At 39.2% G+C, this 25,247-nt stretch overlaps 2 protein-coding genes across 2 annotated transcripts in view; one reads left to right on the forward strand and one right to left on the reverse strand.

Moving 5' to 3' along the window:
* SLC13A1 (solute carrier family 13 member 1) overlaps positions 1-24,878 on the forward strand; it is a 77,724-nt gene extending 52,846 nt beyond the window's left edge. The window contains exons 8-15 of the mRNA XM_084897674.1: positions 1,848-1,967; positions 6,580-6,678; positions 7,115-7,216; positions 10,611-10,717; positions 12,745-12,854; positions 20,129-20,290; positions 21,682-21,819; positions 23,657-24,878. Of these exons, the coding sequence (XP_084753800.1) occupies positions 1,848-1,967; positions 6,580-6,678; positions 7,115-7,216; positions 10,611-10,717; positions 12,745-12,854; positions 20,129-20,290; positions 21,682-21,819; positions 23,657-23,794 (976 nt within the window). The 3' untranslated portion in view covers positions 23,795-24,878. The remainder of the gene's footprint in view (positions 1-1,847; positions 1,968-6,579; positions 6,679-7,114; positions 7,217-10,610; positions 10,718-12,744; positions 12,855-20,128; positions 20,291-21,681; positions 21,820-23,656) is intronic.
* Positions 15,475-16,737, reverse strand: LOC311629306 (cAMP-dependent protein kinase type II-alpha regulatory subunit-like; the record flags this gene model as incomplete). The annotated part of the gene is made up of 1 exon (XM_084897292.1): positions 15,475-16,737. One exon carries the CDS (start codon positions 16,735-16,737, stop codon positions 15,475-15,477), a length of 1,263 nt encoding a protein of 420 aa, XP_084753418.1.
* Positions 24,879-25,247: the final 369 nt, after the last annotated feature.

Below are 25,247 nucleotides of genomic sequence, written 5' to 3' on the forward strand. Positions count from 1 at the left end.
TGCTTATCATTTGTCACTTTCTAATGCATATATAGGTAAGCTAATCCTTGGGTCTCTTCAAGGTAGATAAAAATCACCCTAAAGTTGCTAATGATATCTCTAAGACCTAGGGAGATCAGCAACTTTTTATAAGCTCAAAGAAATTGCAGAAATCATTAGAATTTTAGAGTTTTTGAAACTTATTTTTTAAAAATAAAAGTCTTTGCTTTACTTAGAAACCATCCTAAAATAAAACAAAGAATTCTCTAAAATCCATACATTTGGCTTATGTTGATGCATTTGGCATGAAGCATTGTTATTTATTTACATGTTTTTTTAAGAGACTTATTATTTTTTAAAATAAATTTTTATTGATTTCAGAGAGGAAGGGAGAGGGAGAGAGAGATAGAAACATCAATGATGAGAGAGAATCATTGATTGGCTGCCTCGTGCATGCCCTCTACTAGGGATCAAACCTGCAACCCAAGCATGTGCCCTTGACCGGAATCAAACCTGGGACCCTTCAGTTCACAGACCGACACTCTATCTACTGAGCCAAACCGGCTAGGGCTACATGATCTTTTTTAAATGATAAAATACTAATGTGATTTAAACAAAATGAGAATTGAAACATTTATTATTTCTATAAATTTGTCTATATTTTATGATTCAAAAATAACAAAAATATTAATTGTGTTTTTATTACTTTTGTATTTTTTTTGTATTTTCTGAATTTCTAGATAACTGTTTCTCAAATTTTCCAATTTCCCCCCACAGTCATAAAGTAGATAACTATATTTATTTGGAATTTAAATTAAATTTTCAGCCGAAACTGGTTTGGCTCAGTGGATAGAGCGTTGGCCTGTGGACTGAAAGGTCCCCAGTTTGATTCTGGTCAAGGGCATGTACCTTGGTTGTGGGCACATCCCCAGTAGGGGGTATGCAAGAGACAGCTGATCAGTGATTCTCCCTCATCGATGTTCTAACAATCTATCCCTCTTTCTTCCTCTCTGTAAAAAATCAATAAAATACATTTAAAATAAAAAATAAAAATATAAAAATATGAATTAAATTTCCAAATCATGAGAGTGAGGTTACCAAGGACACATTGCTTGTACCTGATTCATTATATGAATACCTGTTTATTGCCTGTGTTCCTCATTTCACAAACACGTCCTTACAAATTGAGTCAACAACTTTTTCTTGTTGTTGCTGTTGTTTTGTTATTATCTGAGCTAAAAAGCTGAAAATAACTAGTAGAGACAAAGGCAAAGTTGATGTTTCCCACAGAATTGTTCATTAATTTTTTTTCTGGTCCAGATTTACTCCATTTGACTGAGACCCAAAGCACCGTCTAATTCTAGGAAGAAAGGACTAACCTATGTCTGGTCTGATGGTTACAGTTGATTTTGGGGCAGAAGAAATAGAGGAAAACATCTCTGAGAGACAATATGGGCTGGGTCAGAGTCCCTTCCTAGGTACCTGGGATGCCTAGGTGCCATGGCAGCAGAAATTCTGTTAATCTTCATCTGTTCCCATGTCTGCTTATTGTCTTTCCTCACCCATACATCCGTGGTCTTGGTACTAACCGCAGAACACACGCACCCGTGCACACCCATTTCCTGTGCCTTTGAGTAGCAGGTACTGTGCTGGGTTCTTTCACAAGCACATCCTTACAGACTGAGTCAAGGGGACAAATTTACGCAGTGAAGAGTAAGAGAAAAGGAGAAATGCTAACTTCCATTCTTAAAGGGGAACACCCTCACCATCATCTTACTTCGGCTGGCGGCACAGGGGAGGGGTGAACTGCCATCCAGAGGGATTCCACTTGGCCTCTTCTGTAAACGCTTTTCCATGTTTCCCCACAGGCGCTACCCTAACTGCCGATGCATCAACTTTGGATCGTGGTTTTTGCTTTCCTTTCCTGCTGCTATTATTATTCTACTCTTATCCTGGATTTGGCTTCAGTGGCTTTTCCTGGGATTCAAGTAAGTAAATTGTTCTTCAGGTAAATGAAGGTGTCTGGGTTCTGAGTTCTCTGCTGCTCTCTCACCTATTTCTTGAAGCTGCATTTCTGTATTGCTCTTCCCCACAAAGGTTGGAGTGTGTACAGTACAGTACAGAAATGCAGCTTCAAGAAATAGGTGAGAGCATGAGCACATGCTCTAAGAATAGTCGAGAGTACCATGTAAACTATGTTCACTATAGAAGAGAGCTTGTGGAAACTCCGTCTTGGTTTCCTTTCCTCAATACATAACATGTTAATAGGCCAGGAAAGCATAAGGGGCTCATTTGGATGAGGAATGAAATTTGAAGTAGTGTTGCCTTTCTTCTTGGCTTAATGTGGGGATTTCCTCAGGTTATTGAGCTACTGTATGTCCAACTGTAACATGCAGGGTTTCCTGTTTTACCCTAGCACTGAAACAGATATGTCCTTGAAGAAATAAAGGTCTGAGAGAGCTCTGTGCCAAGAGCATTGGATTCAGAATCAGGAGGCCAGGGACAAAAGCTATGGCTTCTCCAAGCCAGACCACTGACCTTTGCAAGTCCCAATCCATTCTCAGTCTCAGCATCCTCTACTGCAAAACAACACACTTTAACTGGAAGATCAGTAACATCCCTTCCAGTGTTGTAATTCTAACACCACATTGAACACACAGAAGACAAGGCAAGAAACACTGACCAATCAAGAGCTGCTAAAATGTTAAATGTACGCAATCAAGGAGAATTTGCAAACGTTACCTTGGCTGGGACTGAACTTGGTGATCCATAAGTACCAATGACACATGACTTAAATGGCAGCCAGTACTTAAAATTATAAAGGGCTTCACAGAAAAATGGAAAATGTAGCTTATCTATTCAACATAGAAAACAATATTAAAAAAAAAAAAAAAAGGAAGGGAAAGAGGCTGTCTGTCAAACCTTGAGGATTTTCTCCTGAAAAATAAAGCAATTCAAATTCATTTTTATAGGGGCTTTATTTAATTAACTTCAAGGGCGAATGAATAAAACAGCATGCTACCCACAAGCAGGTGAGCCTGGCACCAGCTCTTTGTACTTCCCTTGAAAAGCAAAATACCGTGACCAGGTGCTGCTCCGTGCCCACACCGGCATTTTCCAAGTCAAGCCACATAAGGACTGATATTTCCCCTCTCTATTCCTCTTCCTGGTTTTCCCCCAGAACCGCTGCCATTGTATTAGTAGTGGGGAGATGGTTCTGATGATTTTTTTTTGAAAAATATTTTTGTCCAGATTGTGGGAGCAGCATGTGGCAGTGCTCCCGCTGAAGCAAATGTGTGGAACGTCACTGACTTCAGCAGGTGGGCATCAGTGGGGAGAAGCCAGCTGCATACTAAATGCCCCTTCCTGAAAGCCACGCCTCCGGGGGTCTAGTCAGTCAGTTGTACAGGTAGCAATGCAGGCTGCAGGGGACAGGACACCCAAACCAATGGAACAGGCAGACCCACCTCTGTTTCCTTCTTTTTGTGCTATATGTAAATGACTTTATAAAATATATATATGCAACTATCGTCATCATTAGGAAATGGCCTCCCCATTTAAAAGGGAGAAATAAAAAAGGTAAAGGAAGATTTGTGGAACTGTGTTTTCCATGAGGGGAAGAAAAAAAAGTGTGAGGTGCAGACATTAGGCAAAGTCCATAAATCACAGCCAGGGGCATGTTTAAACAGTCGCCTTGCTGTCCACTGTCGGTTAGACACTGCGCAACTTCCTGCCCCAGCTCATTTTTCAGTGTCCTTTTCAGTCTGTCGGGGTGTTCACCTGCAGAGGTTTTAGATCGACAAACAGAAAGGATCAGCCACTCCTCTGGCAGGCCACCATACATTCTGATTAGTGTGCTGGCTGTTAACACAGTTAACTCTCATGTTATAAATGATCCCAACATCCTGCGGACGAAGAAGCTCATCCATCAGTGCCACCAAACTTATTTAAATGGAGAGGTTGACGCGTTGTCAGATGCTCCATCAGTTCCTTTGTGAAGGCATTAACCTTCATTTACAGCAAAGCCAATTTGGCTTCCGACTTAACTGTTTATGGTCCCCAACCAAAGTTATGGCAAAATATAAATACAGTCTACAGGCTGGGAAGTAGTTTCGAAGGAGACTCACTTCTTTCTTCACATTTCTATTCTACAGATGGCTCTCAAGAAGGCCCATAGATTAGACTCTTACAATAGCATTTATATTAGTGACAAGGGGTAAAATTTTGACACTGTGACTAGTCAGTAATTTAATTGATCTTAAATGCAACAATTATGTTCATGGTTGGAGTGTGTACAGTACAGTGATTATGCTGATGGTTGGAGTGTGTACAGTACAGTGATTATGTTCATGGTTGGAGTGTGTACAGTACAGTGATTATGTTCATGGTTGGAGTGTGTACAGTACAGTGATTATGAATGTAATAGAGGTCCAATGCACAAAATCCGTGCAAGGGGCCCAGCCCTCGCAGCCACTGTGGCTTGCCTCGGACCTTATAGGCCCGGCTTCGTCCAAAAAGTCCGTCTGGAAGGTCCTTTGGCTGTCCAGTCTAATTAGCATATTGAGCTTTTATGATTATAAATTACCAAAGAATTGAGGAAATTCTGCTCCTTCAAAAGCAGTTATAGTTCAAACAAGTTTAAATAACAGTGTCACAGGAAAATAAATAAATACCAGTATACATGATCTCTGAATGTATAATAATCTGGCCACTCAGTGTATATCCTATATAATAAAAGGCTAATATGCAAGTTGTCTCCTCAATCAGGAGTTCGAACAGCAGGCTGGCCAACTGCCCTTTGGCCCCCCACCCCCCCGGGTCAGGCTGGTGAGACCCCCACCCATCCACTAATTCATGCACTGGGACTCTAATATATATACTGAGTGGCCAGATTATTATGCATTCATAGATCATAATAATCTTGCCACTCAGTGTGTGTGTGTGTGTGTGTGTGTGTGTGTGTGTATGTATGCATATGTTCTTATATACTCCCTCATAGATGTCCATGTTTACCCCAGAAATTTTACAAAAGAAAATACTACAGCTTTATTTTTTTAAACTGCTTTATTGAGATATGATTGACATAGAAAGAACTGTGGCTTTTTAGATTCCACATATAAGAGCGATCACACAGTGTTTATTTTTCTAAGTTTGGTTTATTTCATTTTAGCATAATGTCCTCTAGGTACATCTATGTTGCAGCATGCATCAGTGCTTTATTTCTTTTATGACTAAATAATATTCCATTGTACATATAAACCCCTTTTCTTTATTCATTTGTGTGTTGGTGGACATTTAAATTGTTTCCATACCTTGACTCTTGTGAATAATATTGCAGTGAACATATGCATACAGATCTCTTTGAGATCCAGAATTCAATTCCTTTGCATTAGATATCCAGACATGATTCTTTACACCTACATATAATGTAATCTAAGGAAGCTACTCATAGACAGTCCAAGAGATAATCCTTAAGAATATAGGCACTTCCCATTTGTTTCTTCCTCTGGAGGGACTTAAAAAAAATATATAGCTGTAGAGCCCTTCTTCACACAAAAATTGTTCAAAGTTATGAAGACCCTGGACCCAGGACAGAAAAGTTAGTCACCAGGAAAAAGGTCACTAAGATAATTAGCTAGAAAGAATATAAACTGATAGATACTATTGGAAATAAGTTGAAAAATTATCTAGTGGAGGCTATGAGGACATAAGAGGTAAAAAAAACTTGAAGAAAGAAAATGTGATCGAGTTGATTTTAGTTCTGAGAACAGATCCAGATTGGACTACATCCATGATCAGTGTATGTGACCTCCTTGCCCTAGGGCAGTGGTCGGCAAACTCATTAGTCAACAGAGCCAAATATCAACAGTACAACGACTGAAATTTCTTTTGAGAGCCACATTTTTTTAAACTTAAACTTCTTCTAACACCACTTCTTCAAAATAAATTAACCCAAGTCATGGTATTTTGTGGAAGAGCCACACTCAAGGGGCCAAAGAGCCATATGTGGCTCGTGAGCCGCAGTTTGCTGACCATGGCCCTAGAGTATAACTTGAGTTTAGTACCTTTTTGTAACAATGGATGGGTCTGACAACCAACTGACTCATAAATTTGACAAAAGTATTGTTGAGTTGATGAATCAAGTATATATCGTGTCAGGCAGTGTTTATAGGTATCAGGCCAAAGAAAGTATCTATGACACTGTTCATGCCCTCAAATAATTGATCTAACTAGTGAGATAAAACTCACTCATCTGCAACAATTAACAATCAAAATGTATAATGAGTATATTAAAAATATAATAGGTACATGATAAGGTGTTAAATTAGAGATGAGTGGAACATGGGAGAATTTTAATAGTGAAAAAGGACTTGGAAAAGGAGGAGATCAGTGGAAAATGACCTGGAAAATATGGAACAAAAAATAAGCATGGAATATTGAGCAACATGGGCAGAAACAGAAAAGGGGGGAGGGGACATTCAAAGAAGGAGATAGAGGTATAGGTGAAAAGCTCAGATTTACGTTATATATGAAGCTTTCACGCAAGTATCTTCTGAAAGAGAGAATCTTATGATTAATTGGCTTAATCACTCTTTTCAGTTTTAAGGAGATGTTCAAATGTGGAAAGACCAAATCAGAGGAACAAAAGGCTTATGGTGATGTGATTAAACAAGAATACAAAAAACTTGGGCCAATAAGGTAAGATTGCTGTGTGCGCGCATGCGCGCGTAGACACACACACACACACACACACACACACACACACACACACCCTACACACACAATTCATACTGCAAGTATTTATTAAAAACAAAAACACATAATTATCTGTAATGTATTTTTAATACTTGATAACAGCCCCGGGTGTGCTACCTTTGTGTAAGTAAGTGTTAACCTCCACGTGACAAAAGACAAACTTTCTCTACATAAAATTTACCAGTAGGGGGGCAAGAAGCTGACAGACCCACCGCAGAGCAAAGACCTTCTCTAAATGCACTGATTCGCTTGAATTATCAACACATCCAGTGTTTAATGTTTGGTGTTCTGGTGAGATTACTCCTGACAACAGCTCAGGGAGTTTCTACAAATGTCCTGGCTGAGAAAATAAATTACAGGATTGCAAATGTTTTTACAGGTATCAGGAAATTATCACCTTGGTCCTCTTCATTGTGATGGCCCTGCTGTGGTTTAGCCGAGATCCTGGGTTATTTCCCGGCTGGTCTGAACTCTTTCCTGAGTAAGCATTACCTGTGATGTGTGTCAGCCCTTCCTCTTTGGCACTCTGCTTTTCTCCTAAGCTAGGGGTGTCGAACTCAATCAGAGAAGGGGCCAAAATCTAAAATCCAGCCTAAATCGCGGGCCGAATGGTTTACTGAACAGTCATAAACTGACAATGTCATAAACTGACAGCGGAGTGCAGTGATGACAGCGCGGTGCGGGCCACATTGCAAGGCCTGGCGGGCTGGATTTGGCCCGCAGGCCTTGTGTTTGACACATGTGTCCTAAGCCATTCCTAGAACTCTTGGAGGATTGTATGAGATTTTCTCTGCCCTTTCAATTGAAAAGAATTCTTAATTCTAATCCTTTCAGGAATTAAAAAAAAATGATAAGGAATGAAATCCAAGGAAAAGCCTCAGATAAGACAACCACACTACCCAATATAACTAAACTTCAAGCTTCTTTAGACAAGGCTATTTCCATTCCTACAAAATTAGAAATGCAATCTGCCAGAAAGCCATATTCCATGGCAATTAGGAGTATAGACTAGAGCCACCCCACTTGAGTTCCATTCCTGCCTCTTCCACTGGCTTTGGGCAGGTCATGTCCCTGGATTTCTTCCTGGATAAAATGGAGTTTATAGCCCTTAGAACGGTGCTGCCCTTCTCCCTATGTGAAACGCAATCTAAAGGCTTATTATGTAAAATGTCACTCAGTGTTTCTTAATAACCTGGTATGAATTCATGTTCTGTGATTTTTGCCGACTCACTTTTTTTTTTTTTTTTTTTTTTTTACTTCTGTGGGGGATTATTTATTTGGTTCAGTATCTTGTCTTTTTCTCTGTTTGTGTCAATTAAACACCAATTCACCATAAACCCATGCCTGCCCCTATTTTTTAGGTAAGGAATTCCCTTAAGTAATAAACCTGATTTTACAAACTTCTGTTAGAAGCTGGGTCAGAGTTAATTTTAACTTTCAAAGTCTTACATACCAGCAGTCAATGCTGAATCATGTGAACTGGGCTGGGGTGGGAGGGGGGGATGGAAGCATAATTTTCTAAATTAAGAGCCATCCCACATGTGATTATATATACTCGGGTTTTGAGATTTGTGTTCCCAATCTATCCTTTACTGAATTAATCTAGTTTCTAAATTCAACAGATCTCTGATTTGGACTTCCTGTCTCATACCTCCCACCAAGCATCAATGTATTCGGGGGCAGAAACCAAAATTGTTTGAGTCAAATATATTATTCCCACATAGAATAAAGAATTTTTTTTTTTTATCAGAGCCTTCTGGTTATACAGGCATTGCCAGCACTTTTTAAGGCTGCAAAATCTGAGTCCAAATTCCTAGTGAGCATACAAGTGTAGCAATGCAATGTGGTAGCATGTTTCAAAGAATCTGCTTTAGCTTTATACACTTTTTGTTTCCCCTAAGACTAAACCTTTTCATTTTGAGAGGTCTAAAAAAAGACAGCTTCCAATTATTCAGTGCAAGCTATTGAAAACACATGACTGTTTAAAGTTTGATGATAATATGTAGTTTTGTAATAGGACTAGACCAATATAAAAAATAATTCTTCCACCTTTTAAAAATTCCTCTTCTACCATCCTAGGTAAGGAGGGTCTTTTCTAAACACCAGTGTGTAAGAACTAAATGAAATCAAACAATAGCTAATAAAAATAAAGCTGAAATCCCAATAGTAAATTCAATGTAATCAGTTTCTAATTTCTTTTCCTTACAGGAGGAGAATGTAATTGAGGAGATGTTTTGTTCATAGCAGAAAAATATAGTGTACTTGCATTGGACAGGTGTACATGTTACCTAGAATTCTGAGATAAAACAATAATAAAAGGAACAAAGGTTTGAGATAGGAAGTGATTTAAAGATATAAATAAAAGCAAATGAAATTTATGTAATCTCACCTTTTGTAATACTGAAGCAACCTGAATTAATTTAGAACAAATGAAAACTAAAATAAAAATAAACATAATAAAATAATGATAGTTTTAAAAATCTTTGGAATATAAATTATTTCAGTATTTATGGCTTGATTTATGGAATATATTTGTAATGAAGAGGTTTTAGGCATTTAGATGTTCCAAAGCTAGTATGAGAGATTAAGATTTATAGCTAACCACCTAATGTTTTCATTCCATCTGTTTGAGCTTGGACTGAGTCCAATGTGTCTTCATAAAAACAAAATCAGATTACATGATGCCTGACCTAATTTGGCAAAAAATCCAACTGTAACTTATAACAGAGATAAAAGAAATAAGGAATAATGAAAATGTAAATATTAGTTAAGTTTATTGAATAAACTACACCAACGTAGCTATTTTTACCCAACAATGCAAGAAAAAAAATGTACATTTAGGAAAAACAAACTGTGTTATAAATTGTCAGCTTGAATCATATAATGCATTTTCTTGATTTTAATTTGTTCAAGTAAATTACAGGAGTAAAGAGCTTCTATAACATGCCTGCATCATTGAGTGACAGACAAGGTAGCAAAATAACCTTTAGGCTGTAAGGATTTCGTCTCAGAATCCAAAGATTCACTAGTTGAATATGACTGACTTTTATAACCAAATTCTAATTATTTATGTTTCATTCATATCTAGTCTCCAGGTCCTTCTTAACTGATGAGGCTTCTGGGAATCAGTCTTATTTGTTGGAATGGCCTCGTGATTCTAAAACCCCATCTGTTCCTGAATCACTCTTAATTTGAACAGTGATCACTTATGAGCATCTCAGAAGCCATTCTAATAATTAATGCTCTTGATTAAGTTTCATAGGGTGCAAAGTATTAAATGGGTTGATTTCATTTGTATGATATGGCTAGGGCTTATAATCATGGAAGCAGATGTTATATCTTAGAAAAACAGATCATTCACTTTCACAATTTACAAAAGAGCTTTCAAGGACTCCAGAAACATTCATACCTTGCCACAATTCAATACTAGGATGTTATAAATCAATTATAGGAGGCTTTGCCTAGCCTAACAATTGTTTCAACATCAATTCTCTGCCAATATAATGAAGATAAATAATTCAAAGAAAAGGTTATTTACCAGAACTGTGAGCTTTACCAAAAGGGAAATTTGCCATATTGGCCTTGTAGGTCAGCATGTGTATACATGGTTTTGAAAAAAGAAGAAGGAGAAGAAGAAGTATAGGGAAACAATGGAAACATGGTCTGATATTTTTGGTTCCACTAAATAATTTAGTGGGAAATCATTTAGTGGGAAATCATTTAGTAGAAAATCCATAGATTTTCAGAGCACACTATCCAAAATAAATACTCTATGCCACCACTACTGCTTGTATGATATAAACACAGTCACTTAATCTTTCATTCCCAAAAATTCGGGATGTCATTTGTTAATGAATACATTTGTCCTTTTCCAGGTATCCTGGTTTTGCTACAGACTCAACTGTTGCCTTACTTGTAGGACTCCTGTTCTTTATTATCCCTGCTAAGAAATTGACCAAAACTACAGCTACCGGAGAAACTGGTTGAGTATTATTTATAATTCTAAATGAATTTGACAGAAGAGCAAAAATATACAAAATTCTACTGGTTTCAGTTAGCATTTAGAAAAAAAGATGGACATGTTGACACACTTCCAGTTTGCACACTGCAACCTCTAGTCAGGCAGCACACATCTTTCTGCTTAAAAGAAGGATCATCCTACTTTGCAGAAGTGAGAAGTAGATTTCCTTATGCTCCATGTTAGGACTCTGCTCTGAGTGATATTATTTGGTCTTTGATAAGCTCACTTCTCCTCTCATAATCAGAATTAACATTACTATTGGCAAACTTAGGAACAAATCATTACTTCATGATGAGCCCTTGGTACTAAATGCTGAGGATCTACAAAGGTGAGGAGTTTCAAGGAAGTTATAAACTCATAATAGTCCTGAAAAAAGTGCAGATTAACCCTACACTAGCTCATAACCTAGTGTCACAATTGGAAGAAAAGGTATTCAGAGGGAGCACTCATTGTCTTTATAACACATGGACAAACATGTGTGCATATTTATGTGTATGCACTCCACCCACACACAGTCACAAACACGCCTTAAACATAGGATTCATCCACATCTGAATACTAACACATCATGTTTTAGGAAGTCAGATTCAGATGTTGTCAGTGTGGGACAAATGGTTTAAAATTGTTTGTAAATAGTCTGGTAGAGTAGAATGTGTTTTTTTTTTTATTGTTGGTTTTCCTTCTCTCTCTCTCTCTCTCTCTCTCTCTCTCTCTCTCTCTCTCTCTCTCTCTCTCGGATGGAACTGGGATTCATTCATGCTCTTGGATTGGCCCACCTGTATCCTTGAGTCAGAATCAATAAATGACTAATGAGTCTGATCCCTAGGTCCTGACAAATATAAACAGTATAGGATAGAAATAAATGCCTTTCATTCTTCATTGAGACTAGAACATCTCAAAGTGCACTATAAAGAGAGGCTGAAGTACAGAGCAATGATTTCTATGAGACCCTGAGAATTCTGACCATTGCAATCTAAGCCCCAGGGCCTTGCAGGGGCAAGTGTTGAGGAACTAATGTTTGACTTAACAACCCTAGCTCCAACATCTGAGTACCCCTCAGACAGAGCCTTGCCCCTCTCTCCCATTCTCTCTCATCTTATTCTTCAATAATTTCTCTCCCTGATAGACTCATTTATAGTAGGTTTTAAATAACAGATAAAATGTATTATCTTACATTTTACATAAAAGTACACTTCAAAGATGTTTGTATTTTAACAGAAGATATGGTCTTAATTTAAGAAATAGCAAATTTTCTGTCAACAGTGAAGAGTATGTTTGGTTTAGGTTTAGGGAAAAGGGATGGGAAGGAAGCTAATTAGTAACCTTAGAATCTCACCAGGTAGAAGGCTAACTGGTACATATAAATGATAAATGGACATAATGTGTTCATGGATGATCTTATTTCTCAATAAATCTATGAAGACAATAGGAATATAAAGAGATATCTTTAAGATAATTTATGAGTATTTTAAGAGTCTCATGAATGATGCTTAAATTATTTAACCTGAATTTTGAATTATTTTAAACTGGAATCCTGATGGGCCTGTTATGCTCTCCCCCTTGCTATTTGAAAAAATAATAAAATAGTCCAATATATACTAATGAATAATAATGCAACACTTATGTTATTAGAACCATTGGACTGTTACAGATAGTTTGCATAGCAAAGAATAATGTAGTCCAGTACACTGTTTTACTCATAGTAGACAAAGATGTTAGTGGAATCAATGAATAGTATTATAAATGACAATGTTATAATTTATCTAAATTCATTCTATAATGTAAAGGATTTTTCCAAGTTATGACCTGTTTAAGTAATATAATCTTCCACCTAACATAGGTGGAAATTGCTCAAAGTCCAGATCAAACCCCCTAAAACAACATACGAGTAGTGAAAACTCCTTCTGAGGTGGCCATTACAATAATGAAGAAAACAATCTCCTATCATATTTTAAGCAATGTATAACTGTAGGGGTTTTGTTTTGCAGTTGCTTTTGATTACGCTCCACTGATTACTTGGAAAGAATTCCAGTCATTCATGCCCTGGGATATAGTCATTCTTGTTGGTGGAGGGTTTGCCTTGGCAGATGGTTGTAAGGTAATAATCTGTGTCTAAGATTGCTGTTGTTGTTGTTATTCCTCATATGAGAATGTTTTTCCCATTAATTTTTAGAGACAGTGAGAGGGAGGGAGGTGGGGGGAGAGAGAAATGTCAATATGAGAGAGACACATCTATTGGTTGCCTCCCATAAATGCCCGAACTAGGCCTGGGGATCAAACTTGCAACCCAGGTTTGACCCTGAATCAAACCTGTGAGGCCTTGGTGCATGGGCCAACACCATAACCACTGAGTCACACTGGCCAGGGCTGTGTGTAAGATATTTAACAATTAACTAGGCTACTCCAAAAAAGAACATGGGGACATTCAAGCTTTTGTTATATTCAATTTCATCCTATCATTTTAATGACACAGGTTTCAACACCCATACAGTAAGTATATTACACAGATGAGGTGAGTTCAGGGTTCAAAACATTTTACAGGCTCCAAGCATAAGTTTTTGTGATGCATGTTAAAAGAAATAAAGCATAGAAGGTTAGAACTCTTAATTCATGAAATAGACTTGCTTAATTCTTATTAGACTAGCTTAATAAGAAAAAAAATCATACATATGGTGACTACTAGTGAAACATTTTTCGTTTATATTTTTACCTTATTTCATGATGGATTTTAGTAGCTCTCAGAGTTCTCTGGAATATATCATGGTCCTAATGTTGTCAAAGAAGGACAATAAGAAATAATAGTAATGTATTACGTTATTTATTATATTATTTATTACATATTAAATATATTAGAGGTAATAAATACATATCTGTGGAATAAAGTCCTGAGAGAATTTCACATAACCATGGCTAACATTGTATTCTTTCTAATTTTAAGGAAAAGTAAAACCATAGGTGGTTTAGAGTTGGCTATTTCTTGGCCTATCTATCCAGTTGACAGAAAGTAGATTATCTGGGAAAGTTACTGTCCCTTGAAATTGTCTTGGTCATTATAAGATTGCTTCAAAAATTCCATAAAAATCCTCTACTCTTGGACAAATTAAAAATCTGTTTCTGGATTTTATAGCCTTCTGTGAAACACTCAAAGATCATGGCTGTTCCATTTTCTTATTCTGTTATCAAAATAAAAATGATGGTGAGAGAGATGTTTTGTATAGAGAGATGTTTCTGGGAAGTGAAATTTTTACACTTCTCAAGGCAAAAAACTACCTGTTCTGTTCTCTTCTTAATAATCTCTAGGGAGACTGATTTTATTGTCAATTTTTCTGTATTATATTTGGATACTGAGCTTTCAGCAATAAGATTTAGTAATAGATGAAATCCTGAGTGCCACTTACAAAGTCATTTTCAGCCTACATTTGGCTTGCCTTGTAGACTTCTCAATTATAAGTGAGAGAAATATAAGACAAATAGACTTTTCCACTAGTCCAGCAGATCTGGTTTCTCAGAATCAATAACCTTCATGCCTCTGCCTGCTCATTTGAATTGTGAGGAAATCAGAATCAGCAATTCTGGCCTAAATATGAACTTATGTTCATCTTTCCTCCCCAGAATATCTGTCTGGATTGGACACTCAAAAGAGGTTTTAAAAGCATTGGCCAGATTCTAGTCTAGCAAAGTTTAAGGAAATGAAAAGATATGGACCTAGTCTGATGCAGTCAGCTCTCTCACTGGAAGGATGGGGAACCCCTGGAAGAAGGTCTAGTTTGCTATGAAAATCCTAGGACTACTATTCTAGGAATATTCAGAATAGCCCTTCCTTTGGGTGATGGGGTGGAAGCCAAGAGCTTAATAAATCTGATTATGGGCAAATATGGTTTTACGAAGTTTTTTTTTTCTTTTTCTTACAAAGGGACAGAATTTATTCATGCAAACTGCACAGATCAAACAAAACAAAATCTACGAAAAGAACCCCCCAACCAGAAAACTTTCCCTTTCTGCTCCCTGAAGGATGTACCAAACCCAAAGGTTCTGCTCTAACATGGCCCCCAGGACTGGTCAGCGAGCTCCGTGCTGAGCCGCGGGCCGGGCAGGGCCAGGCCCTGAGCATCCCTGCGAGCTTGGAGGCAGCTGTCAGTGTGCAGCGTTCGTTCCGCTCAGAGAACCAGCCCCAGGGCCTCAGTCTCCGCCACCAAGGCCAGCATCCCCCCTGTGAAACCAGAGGCTGCCACTGTGAGCGTGCGTGCACGCCTCGGAGGCCACACGAGAGGGAAGCTGCAGTTTTCTCGCCTGAGAAAGGCTGGGCGAGGGGCGGACAGCCTCCCACAGGCTGCAGGGACCCGAGGTGGCTTCCCAGAGCAGCAGCAGCTGCAGCGGGAGAGGAAAGGGAGACGGATGCTTACACTTTGGGCTCTGTGTCAGGCACTTTAAATTGTGGGAGAGACATGCCATTTTGAACTAGAGAGGTGAAACTGGGCTGGAATACTCGTTATACAAGTCTAATTAACAGGCTTTCAGAGGAAAGTGGAGGGGTGTGGGCCGACCCTCGACCCATCATCATCCTTTAGTGCTCACTTTCAAGTGTCCTAATGCAGCCGTGATGGCCACAGCGGCAACAGTTCCGCGGTGTCTGCTTTCCCGCGTGTTCCCGGGCTGACCGTCGGGTTCAGGGGGTCACGCCGAGAAGACGCTGGGGTGGGTGGGTGCGGCAGGCCCACCTACAGCCCGGGGTCGGTCAGATCCACGTTGGAGCCGAACGTCTTCACCAGCTGCTCCTCGTAGTGGGTGATGTTCCTCTTCATGATGTCCATGCAGGGCCCCAGCAGCCGCTCGAAGGCGCGCACGTCCATCACCAGGCACTTGACGTCGCCCACGGCGTAGGCGGAGGCGGCGCGGGGCTTGTTGGTGACCAGGGCCAGCTCCCCGAAGTACTGGCCCTTGTGGCAGCGGGCGATCTCCACCTCCTGGGCCCCGCCGCCGTCCTTGGCCAAGCCTTTGGTCTTGGTCCGGATCAGGATGCTCACCTCGCCGGACTCGACGATGTAGAAGCTGTCGGCCTTGTCGCCCTGGGCGATGATGCGCTCCCCGTCCTTATAGGTCTTCTCGCCGATCACGTCCACGATCTTCATCCGCTCCGACGCCTCGAGGGACTGCAGGAGGGGCACCGACTCGAGGAACGACTCGAACATCTTGCGTTTCTGGGCGTTGTTCTTCACGATGATCCTCCGGAACGTGCCCCGGTCCAGGCCCCACAGGGCGCCCTCGGACGTGGCCACGATGGTGGCGGCCCGCGGCGTGTTGTACATGAGGGCGAGCTCCCCGAAGCTGCCGCGGTTGTCGTACTGCCCGACGGAGCGCGTGAGGTCGTCCTTGGTGACCAGGATGTCGTACGTGCCGCGCTCGATGACGTAAAAGTTGTCGCCGTCGTCTCCCTGGTCGATCACGTGGTCGTCCGGGTTGACCACCTTCTCGAACATGGCGTCGAGGATTTCGGAGAGCTGCTCCTGGTCGAGGTTCCGGAACAGGAGGATGTGCTTGCAAGCTTCCTGGAGCCTGTGCCTCTGCTCCTCGGTTTTAGGGTGAACCACCCTGGGTTCCGCATCCCCCTCCTCTTCGGCGTCAGGGTCGTAGCCCTCCGCAGACACGGCTTCTCGACGACTCTGACCCTCTGCTCTACTGCGAGGGGGAGCCTCCGCCGCCTCCTCCTCCTCCTCGCCCTCACCCTCGCCCTCGCCCTCGGCCTCTGCGACGCCCAGGCCCGCTGGCTCCTCCTCCTCTAGCGCCTGCGCAGCGGCGGAAGCGGGAGGCGTCGGGGCAGCCAGGGTTCCGGCAGGGACTGGGCACAGGGTGCGGGCCTCGCGCAGGCGCGTGAAGTAGTCGATGGCGAAGTCGACGAGGTCGGGCGGCCGCCGCCGAAGCACCTCCACCGTGTAGCCCTTCAGCAGCTCCGTGAGCCCCGGCGGGATCTGGATGTGGCTCATGGCGGCGGTGGAGGCGGCGGCGGGGGCACGCGGGTCCGGCACCAGCTCCGCCCTCCGCGCTCCCTCACACCGGCCTCGCCCCCGGGCCCGCGTGGTCTCCTCACGCGAGACCTCCCTCGCACCGGCCACACAGTCCGCCGTTGCCCAGGGACCCACCAGCGGGCAGGAGGCACGGGCGGGGCAGGACAGGGTTGTGACGCACGCGGCCGCAAGCACGCGCCGGTTTCATGAAGTTTTGAAGACAGTTACTTAACTTTCTTAACATTTTGTCCCAAATTGTAATTAGGAAAATGTCCATAAATAAATAAATATATAAATATATATTTATATGTAATTATATATATATATGTAATTATATATATATTTTATATGTAACTATATTTATATGTAACTATATATATATATTTATATGTAATTATATATAATCCCTTCTAATTGGGAACAATGACATAGCATTCACCTCATGGCAGTTCCCTCTCTCTTAAGTGTCCCTTGATATGTTTTAACATGTTTGAACTCCCGTGTTCTGGAAGGCACTCTCAAATTCTTACCGGTGAATAACTCCTCCTCTCCCTTTTTCACACATTCCTGAGTTAAAAAAATGGAAGAATTGAACACTATTTTTATCAGCTCCCCCACTGACATGGCAATAATATAAAAGTGTTTATCCATAAAGATAAAGAATTTATAGCAGGAACAGTAATGTATAAGAGATGTTAATATTATTTAAAATATGGAAGCTGGATATTTGAGGGGTAACTGACTTTATATTTTGGAAATAGAAAAGGATGAAATCTATGGACCTGAAAACGAATAGCCAACAAGAAACAATCTGATCCATCCTGAAAGGGCTTAGAAATCAGAAGCAGCAGAGTAGCTGAGAGCTGGGGTAAAATTCAGTACTAACGTTGAAGGATGGCTTCAAGGGTGTATAAGGAGCTGTGAGCCTCAAAAATACTCTCTCCAGACCTGAATACACAGGCAACTGCTCTCTTCCCCCCCCTAGTAGAAAATTTAGATTGACTCTGTAACAAAATTGAATCAATGAGACGCTGGCTCACGGCTTAGTCACCTACAGTAAAGTATTCTTTTCTTCTTCTTAATAATCGTTGACCAGACACAAAGAGCTTTCAAAACCATTATTTTGTTACCTCCCTTTTAAACATAAATGGACTATACGAGGCCATCAGATAGTTGAAGAAGCCTCTGATACAACCAGTAATAAACAAGAAAAATTGAAAGGAAACACATAAAAGCAAAGAAAATGTATGAAGCAAAAGACATTTTTAAAAATTTATCATTGAAGCCCCAAAGAGATTTTAGAGACAGTAAAGACATGCAAAATAAGTAGAATGTTACTCTTTAAATAAAGGATAAACAGAAAGTAAGAAAGATCCACTGAAGATGAAAAATGTTGTAAAAGAAATTTTAAAATTCAGTAGCAATAAGAAGATGAACTTACCTCAGGGAATAGGACAAAAATATGAAGAGAAGGTAATATAAAAAAAAAGATAAGAAAATTAGAGGAGCAACTCCAAATCTCCAACAGCCAACAAATAGGAGTTCCAGAAGGAGAAGAAAAAGAAGAAAAATAAAAAGAAAATAGAAGGACATTTCCAAAAATAATACAAGAAATTTCCCAGAACTAAAGATTTTGAGATCATGGACTGAAAGAGTTACTACATGCCCAATATTAAAGCATTTTATGTACAATTTAGAAACCTTGGGTGTGATGATATGATCCCAGTGGCTTCCAGAAGTGGTGATGGAGGAGGGGGGGGGGGGACGGACGGAGGGGAGACTGTATGTGGTATAATGTTTCCTAGCAGCATCTAAACATAGATAAAATCCATTCTTATGATATATGTAACTATATTTTAAGATGAACTTCTACCAATATAAATTAAATGGTACGCAGACTTTTCCATCTAAAAGTAAAACATCAACAACAAAAAACAACACAAAAATATAAATCAAGATCACAAATAGCATACATAATATCTGGTATCCATATCAGGGGATATTTTGCCAACTTTTGATCTAAGGGTATACTGCTTGTATGATAATCAGAGCTTTTCTAACATATGCCAATCCCAGTTTGACCTGGGCATAAAATTCCCACATGCAGTAGTTAAGTGAAATCTCATAAACGGAGGCTTTCCCCAGGTGGGAGTAGCGAATAGAATAAGATACCTATTAATTTGCATCCAGCTGATTTCTTTGTACTGTGTACAATGAATCAAAGATCAGAATGTCATCAGACTTTCTGGCTGAGTGATAACTATTTCAAGTCTAGAATTTTACAAGAGCTCAAGTATCAAAACAGTGTGAAAAGAAAATAAAGAGGTTTTCAGACATGCTGAAACAAACAAAAACAAAGCCTCCCATTCACCAGTTCTCAGAAAGCTATAGAAGGTCTCCACAACCACAAGGCGTCAAGAAGAAAGGATTCCCGCAGAGGGAGGGGAGGGGAGAGCATAGTGCACCAGTGAAGAGAGGCCTCAGAACAGCAACAGTAGAATTGACATGAAGGGCAACAAGTCCAGAAGGAATAGAAGGAGGGAAGACTCCAGGACGGACATCTCCCTGGGGGAGAATGAGATGGAACAATATGTTTGTCTACTTGTGTGGAGTTTTTCAATTTTACTAGAGAGTATGCTGAAAATCCATGACAGATACTTAGAAAACCAAGCAAAGAATGAGGCCATTATTTCCTGGGCAAACAACAGTAGAACAAAACAAACAAAAATATGATCACAAAACATTAAGTGACTTATTATGAACAATGTTTATATAATCATAATGGTAAACTTTAAATATTGATTTAATAAAAAAATGTTGAAATACGAGTGTAAGGGGATGGAGGGAGAGGAAATACATGTGTGGTGGATGAGATCTGGTGAAAGAAGACAGAATCCTTATTTGAATCAATAAATAATGTCTAAATTCGAAAATTAGGAAAAAGGGTAATTAAAAAATATAGACATAAATACCTAAACATAGCTGTAAATAGCTAATCTCAGTTGAGAGTTGTTGTCTCTATGGAACACTATTTAGGAGTGGAGGGAGGTACACCAGAAGGGCCGCTCTTGTCTACTTATAAATGTCCACATATATTAATTAGATAACCTTAACATCTAATTGAAAAATATAGAAGACAATTCAAACTTTCTAAAACATATTGGTAGTGTTAAATAAAAATAAATGAGAGCTTCTCCAGGTCAAAGCCACCCAGATCTGCCAAGCCACAGGAAAATATGAGAGGTTAAAATTATATGTTAGAAACAGAGTTCTTAGAGAAAATAATGTTGTTTTGTGTTTTTATAAATTTAAAGTGTCCATTAAAATGAACTATGAATGAATAACAAATGTTGTAAATTTGTTTTTGTAGGACTCAGGACTATCTGAGTGGATAGGACAGAAATTATCTCCTCTAGGATCATTACCACCGTCGCTAATAATTCTGATATCTTGTTTGCTGGTCACATCTTTAACAGAGGTAGCCAGCAATGCAGCTACCATTACTCTCCTTCTCCCAATATTATCTCCACTGGTGAGTATCTCACTTTTCCCATTTATGTTCTTTATCAAAAGAGCAGTGTTCTGGTTTGCCTGTTCTCATACTGTGGTGTAGAATCATTTTGGGCCTGAATGGTCCCCCTGGAAATCACTGGTAGAAGGGTCCTTATTTGCATTCCTACCTTTTAGGAGACCTCAACTCAGCAGAACTCTTTTCTTCCACAATCAAGCAGCAGGATCTTAACCACTCACCCTGATTTTCAATTTGCGGATAAGTGGGATGGCCAACCCAGATCCTTTCCAGCTGTTTCCTGACAATTGTAGTATTTAGACCTCTAACTCTGACACTTCCCCCTCCAGATTAGTTCTGAATTTCTGAGAACTGCTTCATATACAGTAAGTGATTGAAAACCTGGGTTTACAATTCAGGCTTCAAGCTTAAATATCTTATACACAATTCTCAACCGCCCAGGGAAGAATTTTCAGAGATAAGTAAGAAGCAGGTCTGCAAGGAGAGAGAAGGATACACTGTCTTCCCTTCTTCTCCCCACCTAGCTAGCAATGACAAGACATAGCTTTAAGTCAATGTTTTTCTTATTGGGACAGATGGGTTTGGTGAAAGGAAAACACTTTAAATTAAGAGGATTGCCCTTCTGGAATTTTTCTGCTACTAGCTCAAAGGGCATATGTTAGCATTCTTGAGCTGATGCTTCAAGTTAGAAAAAAAATTTAAATTGGCAAGTAATAAGTTAAGAATCATGCTAATTTTCTTCTGTGATGATCCCTAAGCAAGTTTTAACGTATGTATGTCACAGAGGCAGTAAAGTTCATGGGATGATGAGAAGCTTTGGGGCCAGAGGGGCCTGAGACCCCACCTAAGCTCTACTGCTGGTCAGCTGTGTGTTTGATGAGTTACTTTTAGACTTTTCAGGCCTTGATTTCTTCATCTGTTATTTGGTCATAAGGGCATTGTTAAAATTTATATATACATATATATATATATATGTATATATATATCATTATATCATTATATTATTTTATACATTACATATAATACATGGAAGCTTCATATATTACATATAAACACATATATTTTATGTACAGGTAAACACTTAGCATAGCACCTAGTGCCCAATAAATAATAAGTGGTTGTTGTTTTTGTTTAGTTTCTGGAATAAATGAAACTTGATTTTTCTAAATAAACTGAGCTATAATACTCAAATGGACACTAGCAAGCATATATACAAGAGGAAGAGACATTATATGAAAAATATTCTTCAAGTTATAATTGCATTTATGTATAATTTTATGCCTTAGGTTTCTACCTGCTTCTGGGAGTTTGTTATTCTAATTTTGCTCATTTTTATGCTTGATGCATCTCAAAATATTACTCAGACTCTTTTTTTTTTAATTCTTTTGCAACAGGCTGAAGCTATTCACATGAACCCTCTGTATATTTTGATACCATCTACTCTGTGTACTTCATTTGCATTCCTCCTGCCAGTAGCGAATCCATCCAATGCTATCGTCTTTTCCTACGGCCATCTAAAGGTTACTGACATGGTGAGTGAGCTGAGAGAACACTGTCAGGCTCAGGAGCCAATCTTTGTGAAGTCTTAGCTTCTCTCTCCTTTGACACATGAGTCAACGGCTATGAAAAGCGTGGCTTGAGTTCTGCTTCTGAGAGTAATTGTGTCATAGAGTGATTCCGGCCATAGTATTGTTTGGAAGTGATAACTGGAAGCAAACATGTCATTGCATGTATAGTCAGGAATACAGAGATACTGAAAGTATCAGCAAAGCATAGAATATGGTCCACACAAGGGCTCACCCTTACATGTCAAGATCAGATCTAACTCAACCTAGGGCAAGAGAGAAAGGGCTAATGAAATTTAGCAATCAAGCACTGTTGTTTACTATCACCAATATTTGTGCAGCTGACATTGGCTCTGAGTAAGATATGAGGCTCAGTGCCTGAATGATGCAAAATCATCTTTCTTGTTCTGATTTAATAGCAGCACCTGAAGTGAAAGCACAAGGAAATAATAATAGAAAATCTAAGAGACAAAACATTGAAATTTTTTGCCAAATATGAAAGTAGTGATAATCAAGAAGTAGCTTGAGAATAGTCTAGTCTCCTCCCAATTTTGGTTGCCAACTTCCAAGCCTGAACAAACAACAATATAGCCAAAGTAAATTCGGGGAGCTTGCTATGCAAATACGACTTCAAGTTAAGTCCCAGCTCCCTTTCCTTCACACAGATTGCTAAACCCCTCAAGATAAAAATCCTGGAAACACCCCTTTGCAGAAGTCATGTACTATCATTTTGGTAAAGACAATGTGCATAACATAAGAAATGTCCTATGTATGTGAGCTTTAAAAAGAAAAACGAGGTTCTGGAATAAATGAGTGACGTGCGTAGTCAGGAAAGGGATCTCTGCAGTAATCACTGCTAGGTGTCCACCTTTTGCTTTAGTCCAAAGGGGCAAAGATAAGCAGATATAAATATTGGGGGCTCTGTGGGTCATAATGGTCTCTGTCACAACTCCTCAACTCTGCCATTGTGTCATGAAAGCATTCAACAACAACATGAAACAAATGGGTATGTTGTTGTCCCATAAAACTTTATAAAAACAGTTCATGGGCAGTAGTTTGCCAGGTCAATGGGTAGAAAGCGACTTTGAGATTGTTATAATGACACCAGATTGATGATGTCAGAACCAGAAACCCGGGCACTCTAAGAAAGATGAATAGATGTGGCATTATTAAATCTTAACAAGAGAATACTGAAGGGTAAACTATTAATATTGACTATGAAGGATCCAGTTATCACATAGTGACCTGAACTTTATCCACTGAAATACAAAACCACAAACTCTAATTTTGATTTAACATGAAGTGGTAGATTTTTAAAAACCTCACAAGAGGATATTTTTAATGATTTTTAGAGAGAGGGGAAAGAAGAGAAAGAGACATTGATGTGAGAGAAACACCCATTGGTTGTCTCCCATACTCTTCCCTACAAGGGACTAGGGATAGAACCTGCAACTTAGGTATGTGCCCTGACTAGGAATCGAACCCCAAACCTTTTGGTGTACAGGATGATGCTCAGCCAACTGAGCCACCTGACCAGGGTGAAATAGCAGATTATTAAAGGGATTCTTTTCTCTATCAGAATGGCCAGTATATTCCTAAGAGGAACTTCTCTAAAACTCTGCAGGTAAATGTCATTTAGTTGGGGACAGATTCTCTTTGGAAATAAAAGAACTCATTGTTTTTAGGAAATCAACAATTTATTCTAATCATTCAGTATGCATGTAAATACATCCTGTAACGGTATTCCAAGTCCCTTCGGTTTTCTTATTTAGGAGACTGACATTTATGCTCTCTCCTGTTCAAGGTTAAGGCTGGACTTGGCGTCAACATTGTGGGTGTTGCTGTGGTGTTGCTGGGCACGTTCACCTGGATGGTGCCCATGTTTGACCTCCATACATACCCTTCCTGGGCTCCTTTAGTCAAAAATGAGACCATGCCGTGACAAGCACCAATGCTCTTTTCATCCTGTGGTGAGTTTGGGGAACAATTAAGGATTCACTGCAGAATTTCACTCTGAAAAACTGATGATATGTTTAAGTCCATCCTGGTGTGGCTTCTGCACCTCCAGTGAACACTCAGAACCTGGTGTCACAACTCAGTCTACATTTCCTTTGAGAGCAAGCCAAAGTGTCTAAGTGCCTTCATCAAGAAGCCCAGCGTTGGGATTTTGTGCGTGGACCATAAGTATCCTGCTTCATCACAAGAATAATTTATAACTTGACCTTCAAAGAGATGAGGTTATTTGTTTCATCTTAACATTTGAGTTCAGTGTAACATTTCAAATGTCAATTTACTATTTGAGAAACTTCCCATGAAGCTATATATATATAGAAAATAAAAAATACAAGTTAATTGTGTACTTGGATAAATTATTTCTGTAGCTTGTTCAAGGGAATTTTCTGAATAAACAAAATTGTGGTCATCTTGTGGTATAAAAGCAAAATTTAATCTAAATAAATGTGAATCCCATAAACAACAGATACCTCATATATAAGGACCAATTTCCATTTGACCTTATGGTTAGAGTAATATAATTTGTACTTTTATGATCTCAGTGCACTGAGAAATACATTTTGTAGACCTATGATTTGCACCTTGTAGCACAGTTAGAAAAGAAAGCTAAACACTGTAAAACTGTTACCACACTTATGTATAATAATTTTGCTTAAGTATTTATCTTATTTTAGAAATACATAATGTCATATACAAAAAAGGTGATTCAGAAATTTAAATGAATTTTCATTGCATATGTAGATGTAGAAAAAGATCACATAACTCCATTATATTAACATTTAAATAAAAAACAGAAAATAAGGAATGAAAAAATTTAAATGATTGATATACTTATAAAAATATAAATTATTTATGGACAAATCATAAAGAGAAAAGAACTGAATATTTAAACAAAAGTAGGAAGAGGCCTGGCTGGTGTGGCTCAGTGATTGAGTGTCAGCCTATGAACCAGAAGGTCACAGTTGATTCTCGGTCAGGGCACATGCCCAGGTTGCAGGCTCAATCCCCAGTACGGGGCATGCAGGAGGCAGCTCATCAATGATTCTCTCATCATTGGTATTTCTCTCTCACCCTTTCCCTTCCTCTCTGAAATCAATAAAACTATTTTTTAAAAAAGAAGGAATAGTCTACTAGCGTTCAAGATGTGAAAGAATAAAGTCTATTGGAATTTCAAAATTAGACTAAAGGGTGGAAAATTATAATAAAAAACAAAAATGATGGGTGTATAGAAAAAAATGGAAAAGTTAAAAGAGTAATTCTCATGAAAAAAAAAGAAAAAAAGAAAAGAAAGGTAAGGCTTAAAAATACCCTTGCTATTTTTAACTTTCTGAGAGTCATCAAACCTGATTTGGTTTTATTGTAAATTAAAAATAGTAAAGATG

Source organism: Pipistrellus hanaki (assembly GCF_964339955.1).
Source record: "Pipistrellus hanaki genome assembly, chromosome: 10".
NCBI classification, from domain to species: domain Eukaryota; kingdom Metazoa; phylum Chordata; class Mammalia; order Chiroptera; family Vespertilionidae; genus Pipistrellus; species Pipistrellus hanaki.